The 26,224-nt window shown below is 45.5% G+C and overlaps 1 protein-coding gene across 4 annotated transcripts in view; it reads left to right on the forward strand.

Moving 5' to 3' along the window:
- SETBP1 (SET binding protein 1) overlaps nt 1-26,224 on the forward strand; it is a 375,356-nt gene that overhangs the window by 164,770 nt on the left and 184,362 nt on the right. For all 4 annotated transcript variants that reach the window (XM_030847934.2, XM_070047000.1, XM_070047001.1 and 1 more), the window contains exon 3: nt 24,248-24,301. In XM_030847934.2, coding sequence (XP_030703794.1) covers nt 24,248-24,301 — 54 coding nt within the window. The remainder of the gene's footprint in view (nt 1-24,247; nt 24,302-26,224) is intronic.

Raw genomic sequence — 26,224 nt, forward strand, 5'->3', positions numbered from 1 at the left:
ACCTCCCCCGCCCCCGTTCACCTAGGCATGCAGGAGGACTGGGAAACAGCCCCGGTTTGCACATGGAGAGGCCGCGTGCGTCCTCACTGACTGCAGTCCATACCTGCAGCGACAGTTCATCTTGGCAGTCACCATTATCAGAGTTCCCACAGCAGAAAGAGGATAGTTTTCCATGAGTTGTCTCCAGTTTGGTCCTGCTGACCTCTCAAGTCCACAAACTCTTTTTGTCTTTGATCCAGATTCTTATTTATTCTTTTTCCAAAGGTTTAATTTGCTCTCCTATTGTATTTTTTTCCGCTGTGCGTGTAGGGGGGTGGGCTGGGGTGGGGGTTGGGAGTTCTGTTCTTTGACTTACAGTACACTTATTTGCAATAAGGAAATTTATTTTCACTCAAATAAATTAGTTGTTAATTAAAGCTTTTTGATGTAGTGCAGAAAGAGGGTGTATTTGATATCAGCAGCTGTGTGCTTTTCAATTTCTTGTTTGTCTAAGTTCTGTCAGGAATATCAGCCTTCACCCCCAAATATAGCCCCTCCCTCTCTTTGCTGGGTCTGTCCTCCTCCGTTCTCCTCTCTCCTTCCCCTCCCCCATTCTCTCTCATTCATATCCACTCTCTCTCCCCTGTCTCTGCCTCTGTCTGCCCCCGCCCCCCCTTCCCCCCCACACACATTAGGCCACTGCTGCGTTGTTTCGACATCAATTGGAGAGTCTCTTTCTGCTTCCTGCTTTCTTATCCAGCGCGTTGTGCTCCTGGAGGCCCCCCGTGGAGATGTGTGGACCTTGAGTCCATGTGGGAGAGAATAAACTGAGTTTTTCAGTTTGCTCAGGTGTGGACGTTTAGTAAGGCCAGAGCTGGGATTTGAAGTCAAGTAGATCTACTCCAAAACCCTCCACTCGTCATGCGATGAGGGAAGAGAAATCATGGGCTTTGCCTTGTAGGCTCTTACCATCCACCTGGAGGGGCAGGTAAAAACCTGACTCAGTTGACCAGTACAACAAGGCAGCATATGCTGGGTGTCCCCTTAAGGATGATCAGTAATTGAAGTTTACAAGTTTAGAAGAGGAGGTTGCTGGAGGGTCTTGATGGCTGGGGAAGCAGTGCAAGATACACAGAAGTTTCCAGAAGGAAACAATCAGGAGCGGCCGCGTGGAGAGCTGAGGTTGTCGTAGGGGCTGGTGGAAAAGCAGCCGTGGGCAAAGTTTGCTTTTCAACATGATGTAACATTCACACTCATGCCTGGGGCCAGGAAAGAGATTAGTTTTGTGGAGAGAAGGGTCTCGATGTGAATCGGTGACTGATAAAGTTTGATCATGTGAGCGAGAGTTTTTTCTGAATGGTAGAAGAGTTACAAGTGGCTATTCTCTTTTACTGTTGGGCAATTGCCAGATAGTGATTAGAGAAGAGACAAAAATCCACAAATATTGCATTTTCTTTTAAACTCAGAGCGGAGGAGGTTTCATTGAGTGTGGTTATCACACTAGATGGTGCTACTTCTAACTATGTTGGTTTTCCCACCCACAGTGAAATAGCCTCCTTGGACCATGGTTCTGCAGGGACCTGGGATGTCTCCAGGAGTCTCAGGCAGCCATCCAGCCTCTTTTTATTTTTACTCTCCTCATTACCCTTGGCCCCTTCAGAACTGCCTGATTGCAGCCATTTATTCACACAGAACTTTCCAGGAAGCAGGAAGCTTCACACTTCATCTCATTAACCTACATGGGCACCCGTGAGCTGAATTCCCACTCAAGGCACCAAGATATTCTGTTCGATGTTCTTCAGCAGTCAGTCTCTTGTCTCTGGGTGATTAATTTCCCTGTTGGTTTGCACAGTGCATTGAATTTGGAGGAAGACTGCAGCTGGGGGTCTGCAGAGCCATAGGTCCCCATAGGGATGGCCTGTTTCATACACCCAGTGCTGCCAGGGCATGGCGTGCTCTGCCCCGATGCTCTGGGGACTGCTCCCTCTAAGGCTTGTTCCAGGCAAGGCTAGCCCCCCAACCACTGCTTTCTCATTTATCTGTATTCATCCAGGAGCCCAGCTAATTAATTACCATCTACACTGTATACTCAAGGGGGAAATCTGCTTGGGGGAGAGTTGGGGCGGGGGGAACATTTAGAAATTCAATCAAGATCTTCAGGTTGCATGGCCCGCTGTTGGCAGCAATACTTCCTCCTGGGGTAAGTGAGAACAGAGCATCTGCTTTGTGCAAAGCTGAGTCTGCATTTGGCTTTCCTGTGTCCCCAGTGCCTAGCAGAGGGGATGCCTGGAGGTGCCTGAGAACATGAGTCTCCCTGAGCTTCCACCTGGAAACTCAGGGCTCCTCAGGTTCAGAATTTACATAAACACATTCTTGCCTGTTGCCTTGGGAGGGCTTAACCCTCAATCTGCTGCAGTCTCTTTTGAGATGATTCAGGGAGTGAGCGCAGTGGTTTTCAACCTTGGCTGTGCTTCCCAACTACCTGTGGAACTTTTTAAATAACTTAGAAGCCCAGTCCTGTTCCTTCAGTTTTTAAAAATTTAATGCTCTCAAAGCATCTTTTTAAAAATTGAGATATAGTTCACATTCTAAAAATTCATTATTTTAAAGTACACAGTTCATTGGTTTTTAGTATATTACAACATTGTGCAACCATCACCACCATCTAATTTCAGAATATTTTCGTCACCCCAAAAAGGAACCCATACTCGTTAGAAGACAGTCCCCATTTCCCCTCCCCATCCCCGGCTCTAAGACACCTCTAATCTACTTTCTGTCTCTCTGGATTTGCCTACTGAGGACATTTCCTGTAAACAAAATCATACAGTATGTGCTCGGCCCCATTCTGAACCTTGTGAACTGAAATATCAGAGCCTTATATGTTAAACATTTCCTTTTATTTTTTATTTATTTATTTTTTTGCGGTACGCGGGCCTCTCACTGTTGTGGCCTCTCCCGTAGTGGAGCACAGGCTCCGGACGCGCAGGCTCAGCGGCCATGGCTCACAGGCCCAGCCGCTCAGCGGCATGTGGGATCTTCCCGGACCGGGGCACGAACCCGTGTCCCCCGCATCGGCAGGCGGACTCTCAACCACTGCGCCACCAGGGAAGCCCAAACATTTCCTTTTAAAAACAGCCTCAGGTGATTAGGCACAGCCAGGGTTTGAGCGCCCTGGGCATGAAGTGCTGAAGCACCCTGCCCAAGGGCCCCCTTTGCTCCAGCACACAGTAAGTGCTCAGGAAATGTTTGTTGAATGACCAAGTACACATTCTAGAGGAATCTCTCATAGCCTAGTGTGATCAGGGTGTTTGCCTCCCAAAATATTGAATAGTCCTAACTTCTCCAATTGGCTGTTTCATCAATATTATCTGGAAATCTCAGTCAAAATCCACTGTAGTCTCTACTTTCCCAAATCAATAAATTGAATGAGTCTCAATGACTGTTACCATCCCCCCACCTTATGTAGAACTTTTCCACATGGGGCTGTGGCTGGGAGCTCATGAAAGGTGCTCTCCTTTCCAGAGAACTCTATAGTGACAGGGGTAGTCCTGGTCAGTCAAAGGAACTTAACTGAAATGGCCATACTGGGCTCTCATGCATGTATCAGAACAAGAGCTGGACTGACATTGGAAAGAGGGGATAAAACATAGCCTGTAACAGATGTTAGAGTTGGGAGCAAGGGTGGGTGGGGTGCGGAGGTTAAGAACAGGCATAACACCACAGTGGTCCCAATCTACATGATGGCTGTAGGGTCTGCTCAATAGTCCAAGTCCTGCTTTCCCACTTCTAAGGCCTCCTGTTTCCCAAAGGAGCCAGCCCCGGCCAGAGGCCACTCAGGCCATGCCTGTTTGCCTAGTGCCTTACACAGTTCTGCCATGGTGCCTGCCCAGTCATTTATCACACTAGCATCTCCATCCTCCATTCTGTGCCTTCCCAGATAAGAGCTCTGAGCTAAGTCGTCCACAGCCACCTCTCAGTGGGTACACAGGGCCATTGGCTGAAAGTCCAAACCTGGCCTGCACTTATGTGACAAAGTGGAAATGGCTTGATGCAAACCCATCTCCAGTGCTGGGAACACAAAGCAGATCCCTCCTGATTGCAGAGCAGAGAGATATTCATGCCTTGCTTTGCTCAACAAGTCCTTATTTAGCTCCTACAATGTGCCAGGCACTGCTGAGATAGAGGAGTAAATGAAACAAATCTCTGCACTTTGGGAGTTTACACTGAAGTAGGATGGGACAGGGGTTAGAAGAGAGACAGACAATAAATGAGTTAAGAAATATATAATAAAATGTCACCAAGCATAACTGTACAAAGAAGGATAAAACATGTCAGAGGATGGAAAGCAATGGAAAAGGTGCTGATATGGAGAGAGTAGCCTGGGAAGGCCTCTCTGATACATATCATGACCTGCATAAAGTTAGGGAGAGAGCTGGCAGGCATCCCAGGGAAGAGAATTCCAGGCAGAGAAAACAGCAAGTGCAAAAAGCCTTAGTCCTCAACCCTGGCTAAATGTAATAATCACCCTGGCAAATCTAAAAAAACTCTCTAGGGTCAGACCTCACCATGGAGTGTGTGTGTGTGTGTGTGTGTGTGTGTGTGGATGTGTAAAACACTAGGCTATTCTGTAGTACATCTGACAAGAATTGCAAGCTGACTGTGTAAAAGGAACATGGAGCCGTGGCAGCTGGAGCTGGGTGGGCCAGAGGTCTAGGGGATGAGAGGATAAGTGTAGAGGGCCTTGAAGGCCACAGTAAGGATTGCAGATGTTATTAGAAATGATGGAAAGCCACCAGAGAGTATAGGAGCAGGGGTTGCAGTGAGCATCATAAGTACTCTGTGACAGATCAGCACACGTGCATCTGATCCATGGACGTATCGACGAAGGCTGGGAAGCAGCATTCAGAGAAGCTGTCTTTGCTCATATCAATGTACAGATAGTTAATCCATGTTCAGTTATGTGTCTAGAAAAGACGTGTATACCCACTTTATGGGCTAGAAATTGCAAAAGCCTCTGAACTCACCACATTCTAATTTTTCCCCTGGCATTTCAGATGAAGAAGATAAATCTATCTCTAGGTGCAAGAACAGGGAGGACTTCCAACTGTCTCATTTCTTCCTCAAGAGGTGGTTTAAAAATGCAAACACGATGAAACAGATGAGAAGAGTTGCAGATTACATTATTTCTGACAATACATAATCTCCGCTTGTTTGAGCATGGTCATTAGGAAGCCTTCTGATTATTCTGGCAGCTCTGGTTTCTAACTCCCTGTGGACAGAAAGAGGCATGAAGAGAATTACATTTCTCCAAGGATGGGGCTAAAGGTCGTTTTGTGCATTGGACAGCTGGCTCGAGTCATATTGAAGTGCCATGGCCTCAAGTGTTACTAACAGAATAGCTGATGGCCCTGTTGTCAGTTTCTTTATGCTCACTATCTATTACAAATTAAGCTGAAATTGTGGATTCTCAAAAATCAGGGAAGAAAATCTCTACCTTCTCTCCCCGATGTCCTGTGTTTATTGTGAGTCCCTGGTAGCGCAGTGTTGTAAAGGCCGGGTGGATACAACACGCTATGTCCTGAATGGATGCCTGTGCCAGAGCCACCCTGATCTGCTCCTGGGAGGCCGAGATTGGCACTTGGTCCCATGTGCCCCTGGTGTCAACATATTAGTAATTTACCTCTGGACATTTTAAGTAGAGTGTTGTCCTTGTAATGCCAGTGCCCAAAAGACAGATACCCACAAGTTCCCACTTCCCAGCCACTGTTCCATTCTCAGATACCACAATTCCATAAAAATAGCAGTGAACTGAGAGTCAGAGAGTTGGGTTTTAAGTCTGGGCCTATCACATACTAGCATCGTGGTGTTAAGCAGGTGATTAACCTTTCAGAGCTTTACTTCACTAATCTGTAAAAAGAGACGATTCAATTTGAATATAGTCTAATGTTTTTTCCAGCAGTGTGTCTGTGGTGGTTTGCCTGTTTGTCAAGGTGCTGAAGTGTGGGTAAACAGAGAGATGAGGCAGGTACTGAGATACCTGGGTTCTCCCCGTGCCGTGTGGCTGCAGTACATCAGTTATGGCCTCCCGAGATGGAGCTGAGCCAGAGGTGGTGAAGGCCACGGAGAAGAGCGTGCATCAGTGGAATCAGAGACAGGAGTTCAGGTCTCAACTCAGTCACTTTCTAACCAGGCGGTCTTGGGCAAATGACTTAACATCAGTGAATCTGCAGAATGGAATTGCTGATGCCCATTCAGAAAAATTGTTGTGAGAAATAAATGAGATTTGTCTGACACACCCAGCAGACGTGAGAGCTTATTAAATAAAGGTTAGTTATTACCATCAGTGTCCCACTCTGTACTGGGTAATTATTTATTATTTATACCTTTGGAGTATTTGGTTATCTTTCAACATGACACAGGACTCAGCAAAGGAAAGATTAGTTCTCTTAGTATTGGGTTCTATTGTAAATGTTTCTAAATTGCCCCCCCCCCAGGTCAATTGCCCTCCCACTTAGCTCTCAGCTCCCAAACTTGATCTTTCTTGGTGTGAAGGACTGCACAAAGTCATACACAAATTGGCTCTGGGATGTTCCTTTATCCCCTAAATCAGTGGTGAAAACTATAGCCATGTAAACTGTTAATACATGTATATCATGTATTAACTTGTGATATATCACAGAATTTGCATCCCAGGCACCCACTGGGGTCTAAAAGAATGCATGCAACTCCCAAAGGACTCTTTCCCATGTGGGGAGATTAGAATCTCCCCTAACTCAAGGGGGCTACTCCCATGCAGTATTGCCATGCACCCAGGTCATGTGTACAGACCACTTGCCCCACTCCCCCTTACGCCCTGTTCTTCTGCTTTCTGCGGCTCCTTGAGAATGGTTCAGAAGTTTTGGTGGGAATGCAGCACCTCTGGGCAGCCTCACTGACCATGTTAAAATGCAATCACAGATATGTTCATGCAAAACTCTTTGTGTCTTTCATTCACTCTTCGGCAGACACTTGTTACAGGTCTGCTGTGTCTGAGGACTGTGTGTGGCCCTGGAGACAGATGCAAGGTTATCCAAGGTCCAGCGCTGCCCTCAAGAAGCTCCCAATCTCCTGTCAAAGACACCTGATCAACCCCAGAGCAGCTAAGGAGGGGTGTCCTGAAGGGCACTACACAACAGCTGCCCGTAGGGGCTTCAGTCTGGCTGATAGAGCAAGGCTCATACACTCAGCATCATTGTCAATGTCATCATCATCATCCGAGAGTCAGAGGAATTATATCCCCTGTCAACCCAGAAGCTATCAGAAGGACAAGGCATGCTAAGTACCAAATGAGTGTTAAAGATAAAACATGGTAGGACGGTTTAGAGAAGGGAGGTCCGGGAAACTTCTTGAAAGTCTTCCTTTGGATCTTAGTGATGTTCATAATCTGGACAGCCAGAGAGAAGTGGGCTATCAAGCTCTACTCAGGCAGAATTTATAAATAGAGGACAAGATCTGGGCTGGGATTTCACTGCTTTTAGGGAGACGGCTCAGAGAGTTACCGGAGCTGGTGTGTAGGAAGGAGTGTATAGACTATTAAAGGCCCAGAACATCTTGACTCCTTAGCTCCTCCCACTCTACTTCTCTAGCCTTGTGTTCTTTCCTTTCTCAGCTGTGCGGCACTTGGGGTAACTTCGCCTCATCTTCTCTCCTGGCCTCCTCTCTCTTCCTCTCTTTCTTTCCTTCCTACCACATAACCCACAAGCGCCTGCCAGGCACATGCTGTGCTCCCTTTGTCTGGGTCTCAGTGTCTTCTTCTATAAGTGAGAGTTTAGGAATCCTTCCGGAGTCTAACACTAAGTGTGCCCTACTTGGCCGCAGTCTACCCCTGCCTCCACCTGCTCCCCCAAGTCTCTGTGTTGGGAATGTCAGCCTCCAGAGGGGAAACCTGGGCCAGGGGCCTGCCTCCCCAAGGCTGCTGAGCCTCACGCGGGCGAGGCTGCATTTGCTGCTCCCGTTTCTGCTCAGGGAGCCCACATTACCTCGGATGACCAGGGCCTGCCCGCCCCATGCCCCAGGTTCAGAGCCCTCCATGCCCTCCCAGGTGCAGGCAGCTCTGGGAAGTGGGCAGGAGCTGTGGCTTTGATCACACACACAATAACCTCAGCACCAAGACATCCATGCTAATGACTTTTGATTACAAATGGATTAAACGGGACAGCAGCTGCACAGGGCTGCTTTGATTCAGGCCTGCTCAGTAATGAGGTGCACAGGCACAGGCTGGGAGGCTGCAACCAGGAGCCCTGCCCAGCCCTCAGCCCACCTCCTTCAAGGGCATCTCCGGGCAGGGGGCACTGCTCAGAGACCCGAAGGAAATCGAGGCAACTCACACAGACCCTGCACTCAGCTAGCCTCTGGGGTGCCCTCAGCCTCTTCGAGGTGTCCCCATGGCTGACCTGCATGCTGTGCCCTTGGCCAGTTGTTCAGCCGTGCTCTCTACTGTGGCTGCAGGAAAGGCGGCCTGTTCCCTCCATGTTCCCATGAGACAAGGTGTGGCGCTGTGGGTCAAATACCAGCTGCTCTTCCGAGATGAATACCAAGTCCAGCTCAGGAGCAGCCAGCTCCACAAGGGATCCAGCGGGTCCTCCCCTCTCCTGACCATGGTCGTTTGGCTTATTTGGAACAGGAGAAATAATAATATCCTCAGTAATATCCTTTGTTTGTATAACAGGTATGAAGGACGTTCCTGGCCCCCATCCCAAAAATATCTTCCCAAATATTTTGGGAAATATTTTCCCCAAAATCCTGTGAGCTAAGCAGGATTTTTGGACCTCCTTCAGAAATAAGGAAGCTGAAGTTCAGACAGTAAAAAGGCTTTTCTCAGATGCTTGTGTGTACCCTCTCTGGATTGCTGGGGGCCAGCCCAAGCTCTGTCATTCTGCCACGTAATCCTCTACCAGCTCCTCTTTCCCCTTATTGGAGAATGTCCTGAGCAGATCTCGTTTCAGATGATGGCCCCATGGAAGCAGTGACTGCCTGCATGTGTCTATTTTTGTATACAGATTGAACCACTCTGGGGTTGGGATGGTGGGTATAAGCAGCTGCCTTGGCTAAATTGCAAGGCTCCAGGGAGGGAGGGGAGATAAGAGGGATTCCGCACTGAAGCCAAGAGTTCTCGGGGCCGTTAGATGCACTAATAAATTTGACCTTGGGACATTTAATGTGTGGCCAAAAGAGTTTGAAAGAACATTGGGGAATCCCCTGCTTCTAATAAAAGAATCCACAGAAAAGCCAGCATTTCCAAGCACCTCCTGCACACCCCTCACCCTCAGCCCAGGAAGGCAAGTTGCCACCCTTCTGCTGAGGTGGCCATTTAAAACCTAGCCACAGCAGAGCCATGGCCAGAGCCCCTCCACTTTGCCCACAGCCCTCCCACATGAAAAGATTTCAGAGGTCATGGGCTTGAGGGCAGGCCAGGGAGAGGAAGGTGTTCAAGGCTCACTGCCAGCCATCCCATCTGTCCATGGAGTACAACATGCCCTCCCCACCATCCTATTTCAGCGGTGCAAGTTGAGCCTCAACACACCCCTGAAGGGTCTGAGGAAGAGGGGAGTAACTGACGTTTATGAAGCACTGACCGCCTAGACTCCTCAACGGGCATATATATCATCATCCAAATATCTCTATGAGGTAGCAGCGTTACCCACCTTTTATGGTTAAGAAAACAGAGGCTGAAGATTAAGCTGCTAGGAAGTGTATGAACCTGACTGGCTGACAATCCAGCATGGACCTCATCTGCATTCCCACTTCACAGATGAATAAAATGAGCTGATGATAACTGAGTGGAACAAGGTCACAGTGCTGGCTAATGACAGGATTTGGTTAGAATTTAGGAGCCCTAACTTCAGTCTAGCTTCCTTTTCACATTAGGGATTGTAGGGCCCTTCCAATTTGCAGATCGTTTTTCTGCTCGAGGCCTTTGGAAGATGACACTCTGTCTCTGAGGTGCCTTTCCCACAGCTCTCAGCTTGGCCACGTCTGCTTATCCTTCAGGGCTCAGCTGAATTGTTGCTTCCTCAGGAAAGCCTTTCTTGACCAGCCCCAAATTCTAAATCAGGTCGCTCTCTGTTAACTCTCTGTCATACCCATACTTTTTTCTCATACTTTTTTTTTTACTTTATCACAACTCTAAATTACATTTATTTCTGTTATTCAAAATAATTCTGTCTTGGGCTTCCCTGGTGGCGCAGTGGTTGAGAGTCCGCCTGCCGATGCAGGGGACACGGGTTCGTGCCCCGGTCCGGGAAGATCCCACATGCCGTGGAGCGGCTGGGCCCGTGAGCCATGGTCGCTGAGCCTGCGCTCCGCAGCGGGAGAGGCCACAACAGTGAGAGGCCCGTGTACCGCAAAAAAAAAAAAAGAAAATAATTCTGTCTCCCTGATTAGACTCTTGGGTTTCATGAGGGCAGGGACTATATCTTATTTGTTCATTGATGTATCCTCAGAATGCAGGGTACTTGGCATTCTCATTGGCTGAATAAGACAAAGTTGAAATTTAGACCTGAGCGGACCCAGCAGACGAGAAGGGGCATGGATCTACAGGTCTGAAAAAACTCACACCCAACACATTCAACCAGGATAGAGAAGAAACAGGGCCAGGTTTAGCACTGTCTTAGTCTTTTTAGCTGCTGTAACAAACTACTGTAAACTAGGTGTCTTATAAATAAAAATTTATTTCTTACAGTTCTAGAGGCTAAGAAGTCCAAGATCATGGTGCCAGCTGACTTGTTGTCTGGTGAGGACCTGCTTCTTGGTTCTTCTCACTGTGTCCTCACGTGGAGGAAGGGGCTAGAGAGCTCCCTGGGGGTCTCTTTATAAGAGCACTAGTTCCATTCATGAGGGCTCCATCCTTGAGCCCTCATGAGGGATAATCCCCTCCCAAAGGCCCTGCCTCCAAATACCATCATGTTGGGGTCAGGATTTAACATATGAATTTTGGGGGCAAACAAGCATTCAGTTTACAGCAAGCAGATTCACCACATTTATCTGGGATTTCCTCAGGTTCATCTTGAGTCCCTAATAATGCAGATTTCTCACGATGGCTTACATGCTGGGTAAATCCCACATACCTTTCAAGTCTCCTTGCCCAGGACATCCTCAGCTACCTTGAGTTCTAACCAGGGCAGGCTGTGCATTAGCCCACATGGCCCCTGTGCATATATGTTCTGCACTGAGGCTCTCAGTTCTTAGCCACACCTGATGCTCATGGGTTGTGAACATGCCTACACCACCACCCACCCTGATCTTCCCAAATTTTTAGAAATGATAACTCCATTCTCTCAGCTTCTCAGGCAAAAACCGTGGCATCATCCTTCATTCCTTTTTCTCCCTGTCACTCCACAGCCAATCCATCAGCAAATACTGTGGGCTGTTCCCTACATAGCAACCAGGGAACCTTTAACAGTGTAACTCAAATCGCGTCCTGTGTCCTCTTCTCCAAAGACTTCCCATGTCCTTTAGTGTGATGTGCTATGCCCTAGACCTCCAGACTAATGCCTGATGGCTCTCTGTGGCACGGCCTTGCTCGGCTCACATCTCCAGCCACCATCCCCTTGCTCACTCTGCCCCAGCGACACCCGTCTCCTTGCTGTTTCACCACCACGTTGAGCACATGTCCACGTCAGTAACTTTGCACATTGTGTTCTCTCTGTTTGGATTGTTCTATTCCAAATGTCACACAGCTCACTTCCATACTTCTGTCTACTGAGATAGTCGCTTGTTAGACAGGCCTTCCCTGACTGGCTTATTTAAAGCAGTACATCCCCAACTTTGCCCCTTTCTTCTGCTTTATTTTTCTTAACTTTTATTACAATTCACAGGTTATATCATTATTTTTATTGTTATCATTTTACTTTATTGTCTTTCATTGAAAGCAGGTACTTTTTTACGCTTATATCCCAGTTCCTAGAAAAATATATATTTATTGAATGAACTTATTTCATGAATATCAGCATCCTTCACATTTACTCCATTCAAAAGCTTGGCTTACTTCATACACAAATTTGTACAGAGAACATGTTAATTTCTGAGCTTGTTAGGATGTCCCATTTCATACAAGTCACCTGATCTAAGTTCCAGCCCAGTTGTCAGTGGTCTTCAGCAGATAGTCTCGTGGGCACTGTGGTGTGCTAGAGCCAGCTCATGGTGGCAAGAGGCAACAGGGCACATCTATTTCCAACTCTGCAATCAGCACCTTCAGGTTGGTAGCTTGAAGTGGTGAGAATATTTACACTGTGGAAATTGGCAAATGCCTTGCATCAGGGCTTTTTTTCCCCCCCAGAGAGTCAGTTATTAAAGGTAGGTCAGGACAAGACTTGTTAGTAACAGTTAGTCCTCCCACTGGCACAGTGTGCTCAGATCTGAGGGCCACATTTTGAGGGAGGCATTTGTAAGTTAGGCGGTGATGATACCAGGAACCGTATCCAGGGAAGAAGAGTTGAAAGCCCTTAGGATATGCCACCTGGGGATGTATGGATATGATACCTGTCATCAAATGTATCAGAGATGGCCAGTGGCAGGAGGGCTAAGCATACTATAGTGTGGGCACATGGGCAGGACCGGAGAATGTATGGGAGACGATGTGTCTGAAATCATCGGGGCTTGGTGTCTGGCTCTAACTTGACATTTGTTGCCTGGAGTGGGCTGGTTAGTTTCCTCACTTGTAAAATGAGGTTCACATATCTATTTAACAGGAAGATCTTGACAATAAAAGCAAAGCAGTTAGTTCCTTTTGCTCAGAATTAGGGGGATGAGTTTCAGTGAGGCATATTTCAACTGAATAAAGGTAGAATTTGCTAAAGACTAAAATAGTGAGTGGCACTTCCTCAGAAGTGTTCAAGCTGTATGTCCATCTGTCAGAGAAGTTGGAGAAGGGGATTCCTGCATTGGAGCGGGGCTGGTCTGGATAATCACCCCCTAGGATCCCTTCTACACTAAGCCTTCTAAAGCCAAATACATCCCTAGGCAAGTCATTGACCAATTTTTTTGCCTCATTTCCTCCATCTGGCAAACAAGCAGGATAGTTTCTGTCCCTTCATGTCTTTCATTGTTGTTGAGATGATTAAGTGAGATCATCATTTGAAATGTTTTTAGATCTAAGAGTAAAGACATTTTGTCAATCTCATACTTTACCATTCTTTTTATAATAAAACCACTTTACACCTTGGAATAGGGCAACATTCCCTGTGATGTGACTATGAAGAGTGCCTGCTGTATTGCACTCAACAGATAGTAGAGGGTAAATAATTAAAAGACAGCCCTATTGTCAAATAATTTTCAATATTATGTGGAAATAAGCTTGTGTGTCTTGGAATTAGGATGCTTGTTAATAGTTAATATCCCATGAGGTCAAGGAAAGCCTTAGGGTGAATGGAGAGATTAGGCCACTGCTGTTGACAGGTGCCTTCCATTTAGATATGGCAAAGGTAAGTGGCTGGACACAGCTAGATACGGCTTCCCTACCCTCTTTTTCATCTTCTGTCCCTGAGTGAAGCTTGCTTCATATAACTCACAGTGTAGCAATGGATCCTCTGCCCTCCAAATTATGGGCCACTCACCTCTATTCTTAACTACAATTCCTTAGATCTGGGATTTTTTTTTTATCAAAGGACCTGGAGATTCCAATTTTTCTTGCCCAGTTAGAAATGAAGCACAGCAAATAGCTATAGTGGGAATAGTTGCCGTGTGATTATAGTGTTACTGATTGATAGTGGATACTTTCCTAAAACCTGGTTTAAGTAGTAAGGGATGTGGAGAGAAACAAGAGGCCACTTATTCTCTGAAACAGCAGTAAGAGATGGAGAGTGTAGATTCTCTTCAACATACACTTAGGCCTCACCAGCTTCTCTGTTCTGTCAAGGGCCCTGCCTCCCCTTACACCCTACCACTCTACCATTTTTCCTTTGATAACTCACCCCCAAGTACCTCTAGTAATAGACAATTTGTGTGAAGCCTAAGAATGCTTTGGGTGAGTGACAGGGCCATCCATAGCCTTTTCCAGAATTCATAGCCTGTCATATCATGAGGTGATCTTACAGAGTTTCTCGTGTCAAAGGCGGGGAATACCAAGGGCCAGGCAGAGACATGGCTTGCCCAAGGTCACCAAATGAATTGCCAAATGTAGCTGCAAAAGTGAACATCATTAGTCTGCGTGGTGGACCCTTTGTGCTATAAATAAAGGGCTTGGGCATATGATTATTAAAGGGGTCTCAGACTAAGTTAGCAGCTACTTCCTGTCCTGCTGATGTAGCATCTGTGTGTTACACTCATTTTGCTCAGTCTCAGTGGGTAGCATATAGAGAGGCTTCCCCCCGCTGAGCCAGCCGGAAATTCTGGGCAGTTTGTCCAAAACTGGGGGGACTGTGAGTCAGGCACACACATGATTTCAGGGAGAACCAGTTAAAGGATATCTTATTAGGAGAAGAGATCCAGGGAGCTATAATCCATATACGATGGATTTTGATGAAAAGAAAACCTCTGTTTTCCAGATACCACTCTGAGATGATCTTGTCCTTGAGAGTAAAATCATAAAAAACCATTTTTAGCAAACTGTAGTCTCAGCAGGGCTATGTGAAACAGGTACATACACACCCCAGCAAAGAAGAGTTACTGGTGAACCAGCTGCTTCCAGAAGTCCTGTATAAAATACAAGAGGGACAGATTTTTAACAAAGTACAAGGATATCCGTATTTCAGAGAACCATGCCTCCTTCAAAGTTGTTATGCTAGGAATCTAAAGCTTAATATACTGGGGAGCAACTTTAGAAAGATGTGGCAGACTCTGTAGAGTATCTTTAATGGTGAAGAGTCATTCTGGAAATAGCCAGATGTCTCGATCCTCAAAGAGCTCCTGTCCTAGGGAATGACAGGACCAAGTAAGTACACAGCACGTACAGTGGCTGTAACGTTGTACAGTCTTACAAGGCAAGAGTAGGACCATTTGTGAAAGAGATTGCACATTAATTGTGCAGTTTTCAAGTAGAAGCTCAAAGAGATTTTTATTTCAACCAATAGCAAAGCATATAAACAAACAAGTTCCACTTGGTTAATTAAAATAAATAAGCAAATAACCTGATTTACTTCTTTAAAAATACGTAATAACCTTTCTAATGAAAACCATAAGCAGAAGTATTTGGTAAACAAAGACCGTCTTTTAAATTTTAGTTTTGTGAAGGTTATTCCTTGAAAATGAGAGGAAGAACTCGGGTTTCACTTCTCTATCTTTGTTGAATACGGTTGTCTGTCTTCCCTTAAGATCTTACCTCCTGTTGTCCAGTTCCTTGATTCTGTCAAGTGCCAGACTATCCTTAACAACTTGTGCTCCTTTTAGTTCTCATGCTATGCTGGATTTGAAGATGACATAAAAGCACATTTCTTGCCTGTAGTAACAGAGATGGCTTTTCCTATATTATTAAAAGTGCCCACGTATATGGTCATAATGATATTACTCTTCCTTGGGATGCAACTATCCTCTTCCCATCATTGGTTGCCCTTTTTTATAAATGCCCACCTCTTGGCGTGTGTCTCTAGAAGGCAGAGGTCTTTTCTAGGTGGAATGAGGTTACCCACGACAGCATTTAGATTATTGGCAGTGCCACATGTATAGAGTAGTTAAGAATGAACATAGGCTTTGGTTTCAGATGGAATTGAGCATGTTCTCTGGATCTGTCAATTACTCTCTTGTGACTTTGAATAAGCTACTTAATGTAGCTAAGTTTCTGCTTTCTTATTTATAAAATGGGTATAATCATAGTACTGCCTTATGAGGTTCTCCAGAAGAATTAATAATAGGAGCTGATCCCTGGAAAGCATTTAGTGGTTTACGGGGATTCCCAGCATCTGTGATGGTGCCTGGAACTTGGCACACCGTTATCAGCTAGAAGAAAAAAGAAAAGGAGGAAGGAAGGAAGGAAAGCAGGAAGGGAGGCAGAGGGGGTAAACTTGGTTAGGGAGAGAATATCCACATGATGATTAGTGCACAGCATTACAGTGCAGACTCTAGTGAGTCCTTGGTCAGCCAGGGTTCAGGAACGAAGCTTCTTTGAAAAAAGTCAACTTGAGTTCAGAGAAATGTGAGGAGAAGATCAAGATGTTACTTAGATGCCTGCATGGGGCTGATGGGAAGTGGGAAGCCTGGATCCTACCTGCACGGTGGGTCATCTGGGGCCTGGCTGTCAGTGGTTCCAATGTCCCTGTGCCAGGGATGACTCCCTGACAGAGTAGGGAGGGAGAAAGCCCCACTTCATTTAGGGATTCCTGAGGGGGTCATGGATGCCTTAGAGGACTGGACTTGTCAGGATTTGGAGCTATGTTCAAATTCCAGCTCTGCCACTTTTTGCCCCTGTAACCCTGGACAAATTAGTTAACCGATCTGAGCCTCAGTTTGCTCAACTGTGAACTGGTGAAAATAATACTAACCTGCGTTAATAATGTGAAGATAAAGAGGAATAATAGAGTTAAAGCATCTACCTGGTACAATAACAGGCAAAAGTACGTCCTGAAAAATCAATTATTTTTTTTATATTATAATTGCCAAGAGTTCAGGGTAGGCTTTCAAAGGAGGAGATCCTTCCACCTTACCTGAGGCTTATAAAAGCTGTGGCTACCTTCAGCTATAAGGCCAGCTATCACTGGGTGCAGCTTGACTTTATCCCTTTTAGATATTCACCTGTAATTGTGATTAATTGCTCTAGATTTGGCCTGAGGGGCCCAGATTCTCAGCCAAGTTGGCTACACTGAGCTGAGCAGCCAAGCTTTTGACTCCAGTGCTCAGATACTCTCTGAAGCAAGCACCTTCTGACTTTTCCATTCTCTGCTGCTGAGTGAGCCCAGGGGTGTAAATCAATTTCCTTGGATTTGCCAAGGGGATGCATTATAAAGCTTCAATACTAGTCTTCGAGCCAAGCGAGCAGATCATCTGGTCAGTTCTAAGCAGAAATTCAGTACATGATGTGAAGGCAGAGATATGGATGGATTCTCCCCAGTATCCAGCTTTTCTTGGCGTACGTTCAGTGTGGGAACCTCCTTTACTGGCCTTTTACTGACTTTGGGAACAGCCCACAGATGCTTCCAATGGAACGTGAATTTTGCTTTTGTTCGAAGGAAAGAACCTATAGCCCAGATTGTGCTCCTGAGAAGCAACACATCTCTAGCTCCTTACTTTCCTGGTAAGTTAGCTATGCTTTCTTAAGTGTATAGTTTGCTGAACTTCAGATGAAAAGAATAGCCATCACTGCTTTCAGAAAATGGAAAGAAAAGAAGATAAAGCATTTTCCCGATGAATAACTCATGGCAAGTATTAAAGGCTGTGTTCTTAAAAATGAGGTCTGCTCATGCATCCATTCCAATCCTAGTAAGAGATGACTGTCTTAGCATCTTTAAAGAGATGAGCTGGTTAATTCTCTTCCCCCAGGTATATTCTGTTAGCACTGGGAGTGGCTTCTTCACCTATGTAGGGGCCTTCTCTTTTAAGATAAGTGCATTCCAATTTTATTTTTTATAAAGTTTTAAATCAAATAGATCTTAAATGGAAGTCCAATATAAAATGCCAATAAGAGGTGTGCTGTTCTGGCTAAAGTGGGATGGGCTCCTTAGAGCACAGTTTGAAAACCACTCTTCTGTAAGTTTCCTATGCATGGTTCATTTTGAAACATCAGAGGCATCATATAGGACCTGATAGAACCTCTATTAATACACATTCAAAAAATAGTGGGGCTCATGGAGTATTAGGATGTAGTGAAAGGGAACACACATCCTCCAAACCAGGCTCCTGTGCCTCCCTACCACCTGCAAATGGTGTAACCTCAGAAACAACTTAACCCGCTTGAGCTACTTCTTACCAAAATGCATAATAAATGAGGATATGAACATTCATGTCACCAGTTTATACCAGGTTTACCTCTGTAAACTTCCCACCCAACACCACACAAGATGCCCTCCATCCTTGAAATCCAGTTTCTTTGGTCTGCAGAACAAGACATTTACAAAGAATTTTACTGGGAAGTTCAAAAAGTGCAGGGTGAACTTCTGTAGGTTCACCAGCTTCAAATAACATAATACAAGACTTCTTGTCTCAGTGAGTTCTAGATTAGGGCACTCAGAGGCCTCTTCTTTCATTAAGCTCGATACTTATAGCTCTAATCTGCAAGAAAGATTAAATACATTCCCACCCAGAAGTTGAAATAGCTGTGTCTTGGACAACAACCAAATAAGAACATAGGTTATATGTGTGATCTTGCAAGATCACACATGGAATCTTTAAAAAAAAATGTATAAGCTCTTTTGGCTACATGTCTAGGGGAATTTGTTACAAATCTCACCTATAAATATTAGAACGCCATTATTTAAAAGATAATACAAGAAAAATATAAGCAGTCAAGACCAGGCTTGCTTGGAGTTATATTCAGTCATTATTAGCCATCCTTGTTGCTCTTTGGAACAGAACCTGAAAGTAAGACTGGAGGTATCAGTGGTTTCAGGTTTAACCTTTAAAATTTCATGAGAGTGAGGGGATTTAGTAAAAGGACACTCAGCCCAGCGAGGATGGCCACTTCGAGTGTGTAACTTACTTCTTAGGCTGGGAGGAAGCTGGCTGCCTGGCCCCTGCATCACCCACCCTAAATGCTTTGGCAGTTAGAACTAATGCTTTCCAAATTGTAAGGTTGTTTACCTTTAGCTTGGATGTGGATGTGACTGCAACCTCACTGGGATGGTGACCCCGTGTAGCAGCCTGAGTGACCACTCTCTAAGTTCCTATTTGCACACCAATAATAGAGACACAGTACAAGACTATCTCATTGCCCTCCCATCTGTCCTTCTGATTAGAAGTTCCTCCAGAGAATGTAGACAACCTCTTAGAAGTGTTTAGTGGGGAAAAGTTCCTGGAAAAAAAAGAGAGAGGAGACTAGATAATCTAGAGTCTGTTCCATCTCTTTTATCCCTGAGGTAAGAGACACACACTGGGGCACTGGAACTGTGGGGCCAGAGGGAACACAGAATTCATTTTATAGGTGGTGAAACAAGACCTGAATAAGTGAAGTGACCCCAAAACAGATCCCATAGTGAGTGGAGGCAGACCCGGGGCCAAGACATGAGTCTTCTCCCTCTGAGTATAACTTTTGTACAGCAGTGTTCCAGTTATCATCCTGTGAGGAATAGCAGCCTGTTGGTTCCATTTTACCTCCCTTAATTCAATTTCCACATTTCCTTCTGTGTGCCTGGAACTCTGTTGCAGGCTCACTCGTGGTTGGTGGTTCCAGAGCCTGTTGCTTGGTAGAAACCAAGCTTTCTTCCTTAACTTTTTTCCCTTTTCTCTGTCTTAACCCCTGCCACTCTCCCCTCCCGATTTGAATCTCCCAGTCCCCAAGTGTTAGGTCATCTAAAACTTTCTTTGGGTTGCCTACATATGGTTGGATTTGTTGTTTCTGCTTTTTCACTGGGTAAGCCACTTACTCTTTCTGGACCTCAGTTTCTAGTTGGTTTCTAACAACCCCAATCACACACGTAATTGGGTGTTTATCTCCCTTGCTGGGAGGCTGCCTTCCACACAGGCTGTCCCCAACTGTTTTGTCATTTGAGGGATTGGAGTGGGACGTGGTTCATGTTCCATCCTGTAGCCAAAGTAAGAAGCAAGTGACACTTCACAAAATAAAGAGGGGGAAAAAATCCATTTCCTACAAAATAGAAAAGGGAAAGGAGCACAGATTGAAAAGAGGACAGGTGAGGTAAAAAATGCATTTAATGAAAGGATGGTGTCTTTAAGGGAAATTTAAAACAGGGTCATTTGTTTTCCCCGAAGCCGTCTTTGCTCTGTTGTCTTTATCTGTGTACCTGCCTACCGCCACATCCACCCATCCACCCATCCATCTAGCTCACATGTTGTCATCTACTTTTCTGGCCCACGGGGAGGGAATATTTGAGAAGAGCAAATAACCTAGAGGATCCCTAGCACAACCGGGCTTCAGTGTGTCCAGCTGCATGTCTACAAGGCTGGGATCCTTTCAGCCAGATGTCCAGCCTGAGTCCCCCCACACTCCCCATTTTGTGTCAGGGACTCCCTTACCGGATGCAGTGTGTCCTTTTGATGAGGGGCCAGAAGAGGGGAAGTGATACTCCTGGGGCTGGAGGACACAGAGAAAAGTGGAGCAGCTTCCTCCCCTCTTTTGAAGGAAGCTCTGGAAGCTGTAGAATTTAGCAGGTATAAAAGAAGCTATTTGAGGGGCAGTCTGAGGCCCACGGAGGTCCCAGGGTGATGCTGGCTGCAGCTGTGCTGGGGGTGACTTATGGTGGTGTGGGAAGCAAAGGGAGAATCCTGTTCAGGAAGCTGGGTGTGAGAGGAATGCCAGCAGAATGCCTCTGCTTGTGAAGCTGAAGGTATTTCTCTCACCTGAGGGTCCCACAGTTTCCTTCATCTTCCCCCAGTCCCCCTGCTCCCCAGCCTGCCCTTTGGGCTTGGAGAGACCAAGAAAAAAAATTGAACTTGCGCCAAGAGAGAAACTGCAGCTCCTCAAAAATGGAAAGCAGGGTCATCATCATAATATTCTGAATGTGGACTGTTCCAGAGAGCAGGGAGACGTGTCAGGAATGAGAATGGTTTGAGACAGGGCCCAAGGATGCTGCCCAGCTCCACCAGAGAGATGAAAGAATTTTCTCCTTCCTTTGCCTTTTAAATGTAATTCTGTCTGCCTTTCTCCCCCACACCCACCCAACCCTTTTTCTGGGAGCAGTGCAGACATTTAGCCATCCTGGGAAAAGGCAGGATCCTTTTCATTAACTGCAACCTGACTGCAGTCCCCAGAGCCACGGCGGAATGCATTTCCTCCCTCTTCGCCTCCCTGTCCTGGATCCCTCCCCACACGGCTAGGATGGTCTGAGCAGTGAACTCTTTTTCTGTGGGACTGAATGAGGAAGGGGTCTGGTCGGGGGGTGGGGTGGGGGGGTGGGGACAGTTTGGACAGGGTCTGGATCAGTGCTTTTTAGGGCAGTGATTTGTGGAAGCACATTCTCATCTCTTCTCCACCATGCCTCAGCCTCCCCTACTGATTAATTCATTCAGATATTTGAATGCTGTTTCATGCAGGAAATGCTCTAGGTGCTGAGCATTCTAGATGTCATTTCCTCTTGTCAGCTTGAAGCATGTCATAAGCTGTGTCTCACACTTCCCAGTAACTTAGTCATTCTAGCCCTCACCTCTAGTTTGACAATATTCCTCACTTTTCTTGTAAGTCATTTGACCAACAGGTACTTAATGACTAATTGTTTGTCCAGACTCTTCTTAACACTTTGAGAAATGCAGAAGTTATGTAAGATTTATATAAACCATGGTCTTGTTGGGCATGGGCTTGTTAGGCGAAAAAAAGGAAAATACAAAATATATACAAAAGAGAAGTTTAAATAATTAAGACCTAAATTGCGGGAATTCCCTGGTGTCCAGTGGTTAGGACTTCGTGCTTCCACTGCAGGGGGCACGGGTTCGATTCCTGGTTGGGGAACTAAGATCCCGCATGCCACAAGGCACGACACCCCCACCGCCAAAAAAAAAAAAAAAAAAAAAAGAACTAAATTGCACGCATCTTTCTTCTGCTTAAGAGAAGGGAAAGAGGATGTAAGATGTAAGCTTTCCAGGGAGGATGGGATAGATCCTAACTTTGCTGAACAGGGGACCTAAGGAATAATAACCAAAAATTCTGTATCTTTATTTCCATTCAAAGTGGATATGGTCATTTCTCAATCCCAAACCACTAACGTGAGGGAGTAGTACATACGCTAAGATGCCATGAACACCCTTGTGGTTTATTTTCTGTTGCAGCATCTCAGAACTGGGAAGAACTAGATATTTGGGGCTTACTTCTTCTGTCTGCCTGGTGAACCTCGTGAAAACGCAGTAGAAGAGTCCCTGCCAGCTCGACTTCCAGGGCCTGGAGAGTTTGAGACCTGAGTCCTATGCACTAACACATGTCTGCGGCCCTGTTCTTGCAGAGGTCACTCCCATGCCCATACATCACCCTAGCCTGTCTGTCCCTCCTCCCCAGCTCCATCCCAACCTGTGCTTGAATCAGAGGCCCTAAGCCATATTGACAAGTCCTGAAAAGTAGATTGTTGTTACCAATTAAATAAAATAGTGTCTGAAAGGAAGGGTTAGTTAAGGGTCATTCATAGGGACACACATTTTATGTTCCTGCCTGTGGCTCATTTGACTAACAGTCTGGTCCTCATCTTTTTTCCTATGTCATGTCTCCTCAACAAATTATCTCCAGTGTGCCTCCACCAGAGGCATCATGTTAAAGAAGAAAGAGGATAAGCTTTGGGATAATATACTGTTGGATTTAAATCCCAAATATGTGTTCTACCTGTGTGACCTAAAAAAGGTTTTTTAACCTCCGTAAGTCTCAATTTTCCCATCCATAAAGTGGAGATACTTTGTATTTCATGAGGGATTTATGAAGATTAGAAAATAAAAATTCTATAAAGCAGCAACCACTGTGCTGGGCACCCAGGCGATCCTCGATGTAGCATGATTCCCTCCCTTCTTCCTTAATGCATGCCACAGGTGGCAGAGAACAGACGCAAAGGGAGCTGTGCTGGGCTTGGTAAACCCCTTTTCCACGTCTTCTCCCCACTGCCGGCTTGAAGCGGCTCCCTGCCTTGCCGCCTGTCCATTTTCAAGGCTCAGTTCAAACTCCAGCTTATTTCAGCAACCCTACCCTGACCTTCCTTGCCTTACGTTGTTCACAGTTTGACACTAACACCCTACTACACTTTGCTCACACTGACACATGCGTGTCTTACCCTTGGACCAAATTGTATGTTCCTTGAAGGCAGAGATGCTGTATAATTATGTTCAGCCCCCAGTGTCTCGTCAGGTACCCTCACGGCTTGTTGCTTGGCTGTGTGTGCAGTCAGGGGCTGAGCTGGCTCTCTCTCAGGATGGTGCCACCTTTCCAGGCAAATGCCACTTGGGGAATCCTGCCTGCAGGCCTGGGTGTGGGGAGAGAGGTACATTCTCTACCTCCTTCCTGCTCCATCCCAGAGTTTACACACCTTGTGCGTCATTTTTGGCAAAGTCATTGAGAGAAGCTAGGGAGCCCAGGTGAGCTTTTCTGAGGGCTGGAGGCACTACAGCCCAGCATGACTTCCTCTCTTTCTTGAACCAAACAAAATATTGTTACAGCAAATATGAAATCTTTCCTAGTTTTCACAGACGCTCTCCAGGCCTAACAAAGCTAGCAGTCACACACCTTGAATCAAAATAAGCATCTGCCTTTTTTTCTCTTTAGCCCATTTTCCCAGCATTTTTGAGCAACAATAAAGAACGTGATTATTCTGTTAATTTATGATTCCATTGAGTGCTTTCTGGAGAGCATGCAAAAATATTAAAACCTTAACTTTACCCTTTAATATTGATTAAACACAGAGATACAGAAAATACATACATAATACATACATACATATGTACATATTGTACATAATACAATAAAGAACGTGATTATTCTGTTAATTTATGATTCCATTGAGTGCTTTCTGGAGAGCATGCAAAAATATTAAAACCTTAACTTTACCCTTTAATATTGATTAAACACAGAGATACAGAAAATACATAATCTGACTCTCCTCATCTAACATTGTGCATAATAGTTGGAGGCATAAGCTATGAATACCTCAATAACATATAAAATCAAAGGCAATGTACGATAAAGGGAAACTGAGTCATGTGCAGCTGCAGAGAGGAAAGGGTCATTTTCACTGGTCTGAGTTTTAAAAAAGAAGAGGAAGAAGAAGAAGCAACAGCCCTCCCAGAGGAGATGGGCCTTTAACTGTCTCTTTTACTTGTCATATCACAGAATAATTTGATAATAGGAAAGAAGTCAGGGACCTTCTCCCTAAGGAAGTGTATGGACTCACACGTAATTTGTACTTACAATCTCAGGGAGTCTGTGGACTTGATGGAGTCCATCCATAGTTCATGATCCCTAACTTAAGGCTCTGAAGAATTAGTGGCACCTGGAAAGAAGGTAGGAGAGGGCAGCAGAGATAGTCAGAGATTGAGTAGACACAAGGTGAGCAGGCCATTCAGTCCAGGCTCCTATCCCAGAAGCACCGCATTTGCCTTTTGTGATTCTGCTGCTTTAGCTCCAGATCTGGGCTCTGGTGAGTCCATTGCCGATCAATTGTTCTGGGGACACTGTACGCAAACTGTGAGAAGTATCACTAAGGAAGACTCCTTTGTTCTTTTCCAGCTCCTCCCAGCCAGTGACCTTGCAGCCAGCGACCTCAAAGGATTTCAGCCACAGGTAAGTTCCACTGATCCTTTTATGAATTGTGAGCAAACAAAGTTGGCACCAGGGCACAAACCCCCCACCTTGGATTTCCAGCTTCTCTGACTTAAGGAACCAACCTTGACAATGACTTCGTAGTTTGTCCTCTCCCTCTGGCTCCTCCCATCTCATCATGAGCAAAACAACCTGTTTCTGCGTCTTTAATATTTTATAGTACGCAAGAATGTAGACCAAGCTGCTTGGAAAGCGTGGTGGTGGGTGATTCAGCTCAGGAAAGCGTTAAACCAAGGAGGTAGAGGATGAGGTTCTCTCCTGCATTTCTCCTCGTTGGGACAGGATACTCACATTTGTGGAATCTTTGTGAGCAAATGCCTCGTAGCCATGGTCTGGCAGCCAGGTTAATCTCAGACTTCTGCAGAGGCAGATGGTTGAGTTTTGCTGATCTTGGTTAGGAAACAAGCCATTATTATCTCTGGCCAGAATGCTTTTTTGGAGGTCACTATGAGCAAACCACAAGAGGCACAAGAAAGGGCTCTCTGGGGACCTCCCTGGCAGTGAAGATGGAAAATCACCTTCCCTGTCTTTGGAAGGGAGCTTACTGTCACCACACAAATGCATAACCACCAACACACACACACCACAAATGCACGACAGACACACAAAGTCCTTGTGTTCCCCATGGATCCTAGTATAGATAGAGTGTGTATGCAAAGATAGGTAAATCCAAGAGCAAGAGCTGAGATGCTCCATCCCTTCCTCTGTCCCCCTTTCAATAGGAAACTTCCTGTCACTCCCCAACTCAGTGCTGCCCAAGGCCCCACCTGCTGCACCTCTGCAGAGACTCCCAAGGGCAGAGCAGGTAATTTCTAATAACAATAATTCCATATACTTGGGGATATTTTCTTCTTTAAATATGTTTTACATCCAAGAACTCACTGTACCCTCACTACACTTCTCCCATGTGTGGTGCTGAGATCCCAAGTCCTGGGGAGAAGAGGCCCCAGACCAGTCAGAGAGCTAAGAACCAGAATGGGAGTGGAGCAAGAGGCTTGAGGGAGAGAATGAACAAAATAAAGGGCCCCGTTGGTGAGAGTTAAAGATAAATCCATGTACGGTTTGGGGTCTTTTGATCACAGCTTGTTGATCCTTCTGTCAGGATGCAGTGGGGTTTTAAAAATAGATAGTAAGGAAGCCTTTTGACAATACTGAAAAATGACGATTTATTCAAGTACTTATTCGTATAATTCACACAAACTTTCAGGTGATCTCAGGGAATATAAAACAAAAACAAAAGAAAATCAGCATTTACCCATATCCCACCTACCTCCACACATACTCTCACAAAGCAGTGGGATAAATATTTATCTCAGCTAAATATTTATTTTTATCTGGAAATTTATAAAAATAAAGGGAAAAAAGGCTCTGTGTGATGTTGTTTTGTGGCTTGAAAAGGTTACATAGTGGAGACTGATTTTATGGAAGGGGTGTGTGTGTGTGTGTGTGTATGTGTGTGTGTGGTTTTGACATTGTTTCTGACTTGATCATATTCTCTCCATGTTTGTTGAGCCACATTTCTAAAGATATTAGATTTAAAATGAACTATTAAGTTAGGTATATTGGGGGTCTGTCCACAACATTTGAGGCCATGATCCTAGAAAGGCAGCTTCCCTGCCCTCCCCACAGATAACCCCGCAGGTGGTTGGTACAGATGGCTCACTCCCCTGCTTCCGTCTGACCTTTCCACATTATTCCATTTGTGTGTCATCCCCCCAAGGCTGGAATATAAATGCATATTTTTCACTCCTCAGGATGTGTGTTCCCGAGGCCAGGAAGCCCTGGAACCTTGTGGCTAGAGTGTAGTACCCAGATCAAAAAGTCAGTTCTGCAGTGTTGTTCCTGAATCAAAAAGGCCCTGATGTGTCAACACCTAGTCAACAC

This window comes from Globicephala melas, chromosome 13 (assembly GCF_963455315.2).
Source record: "Globicephala melas chromosome 13, mGloMel1.2, whole genome shotgun sequence".
In the NCBI taxonomy this organism is placed as follows: domain Eukaryota; kingdom Metazoa; phylum Chordata; class Mammalia; order Artiodactyla; family Delphinidae; genus Globicephala; species Globicephala melas.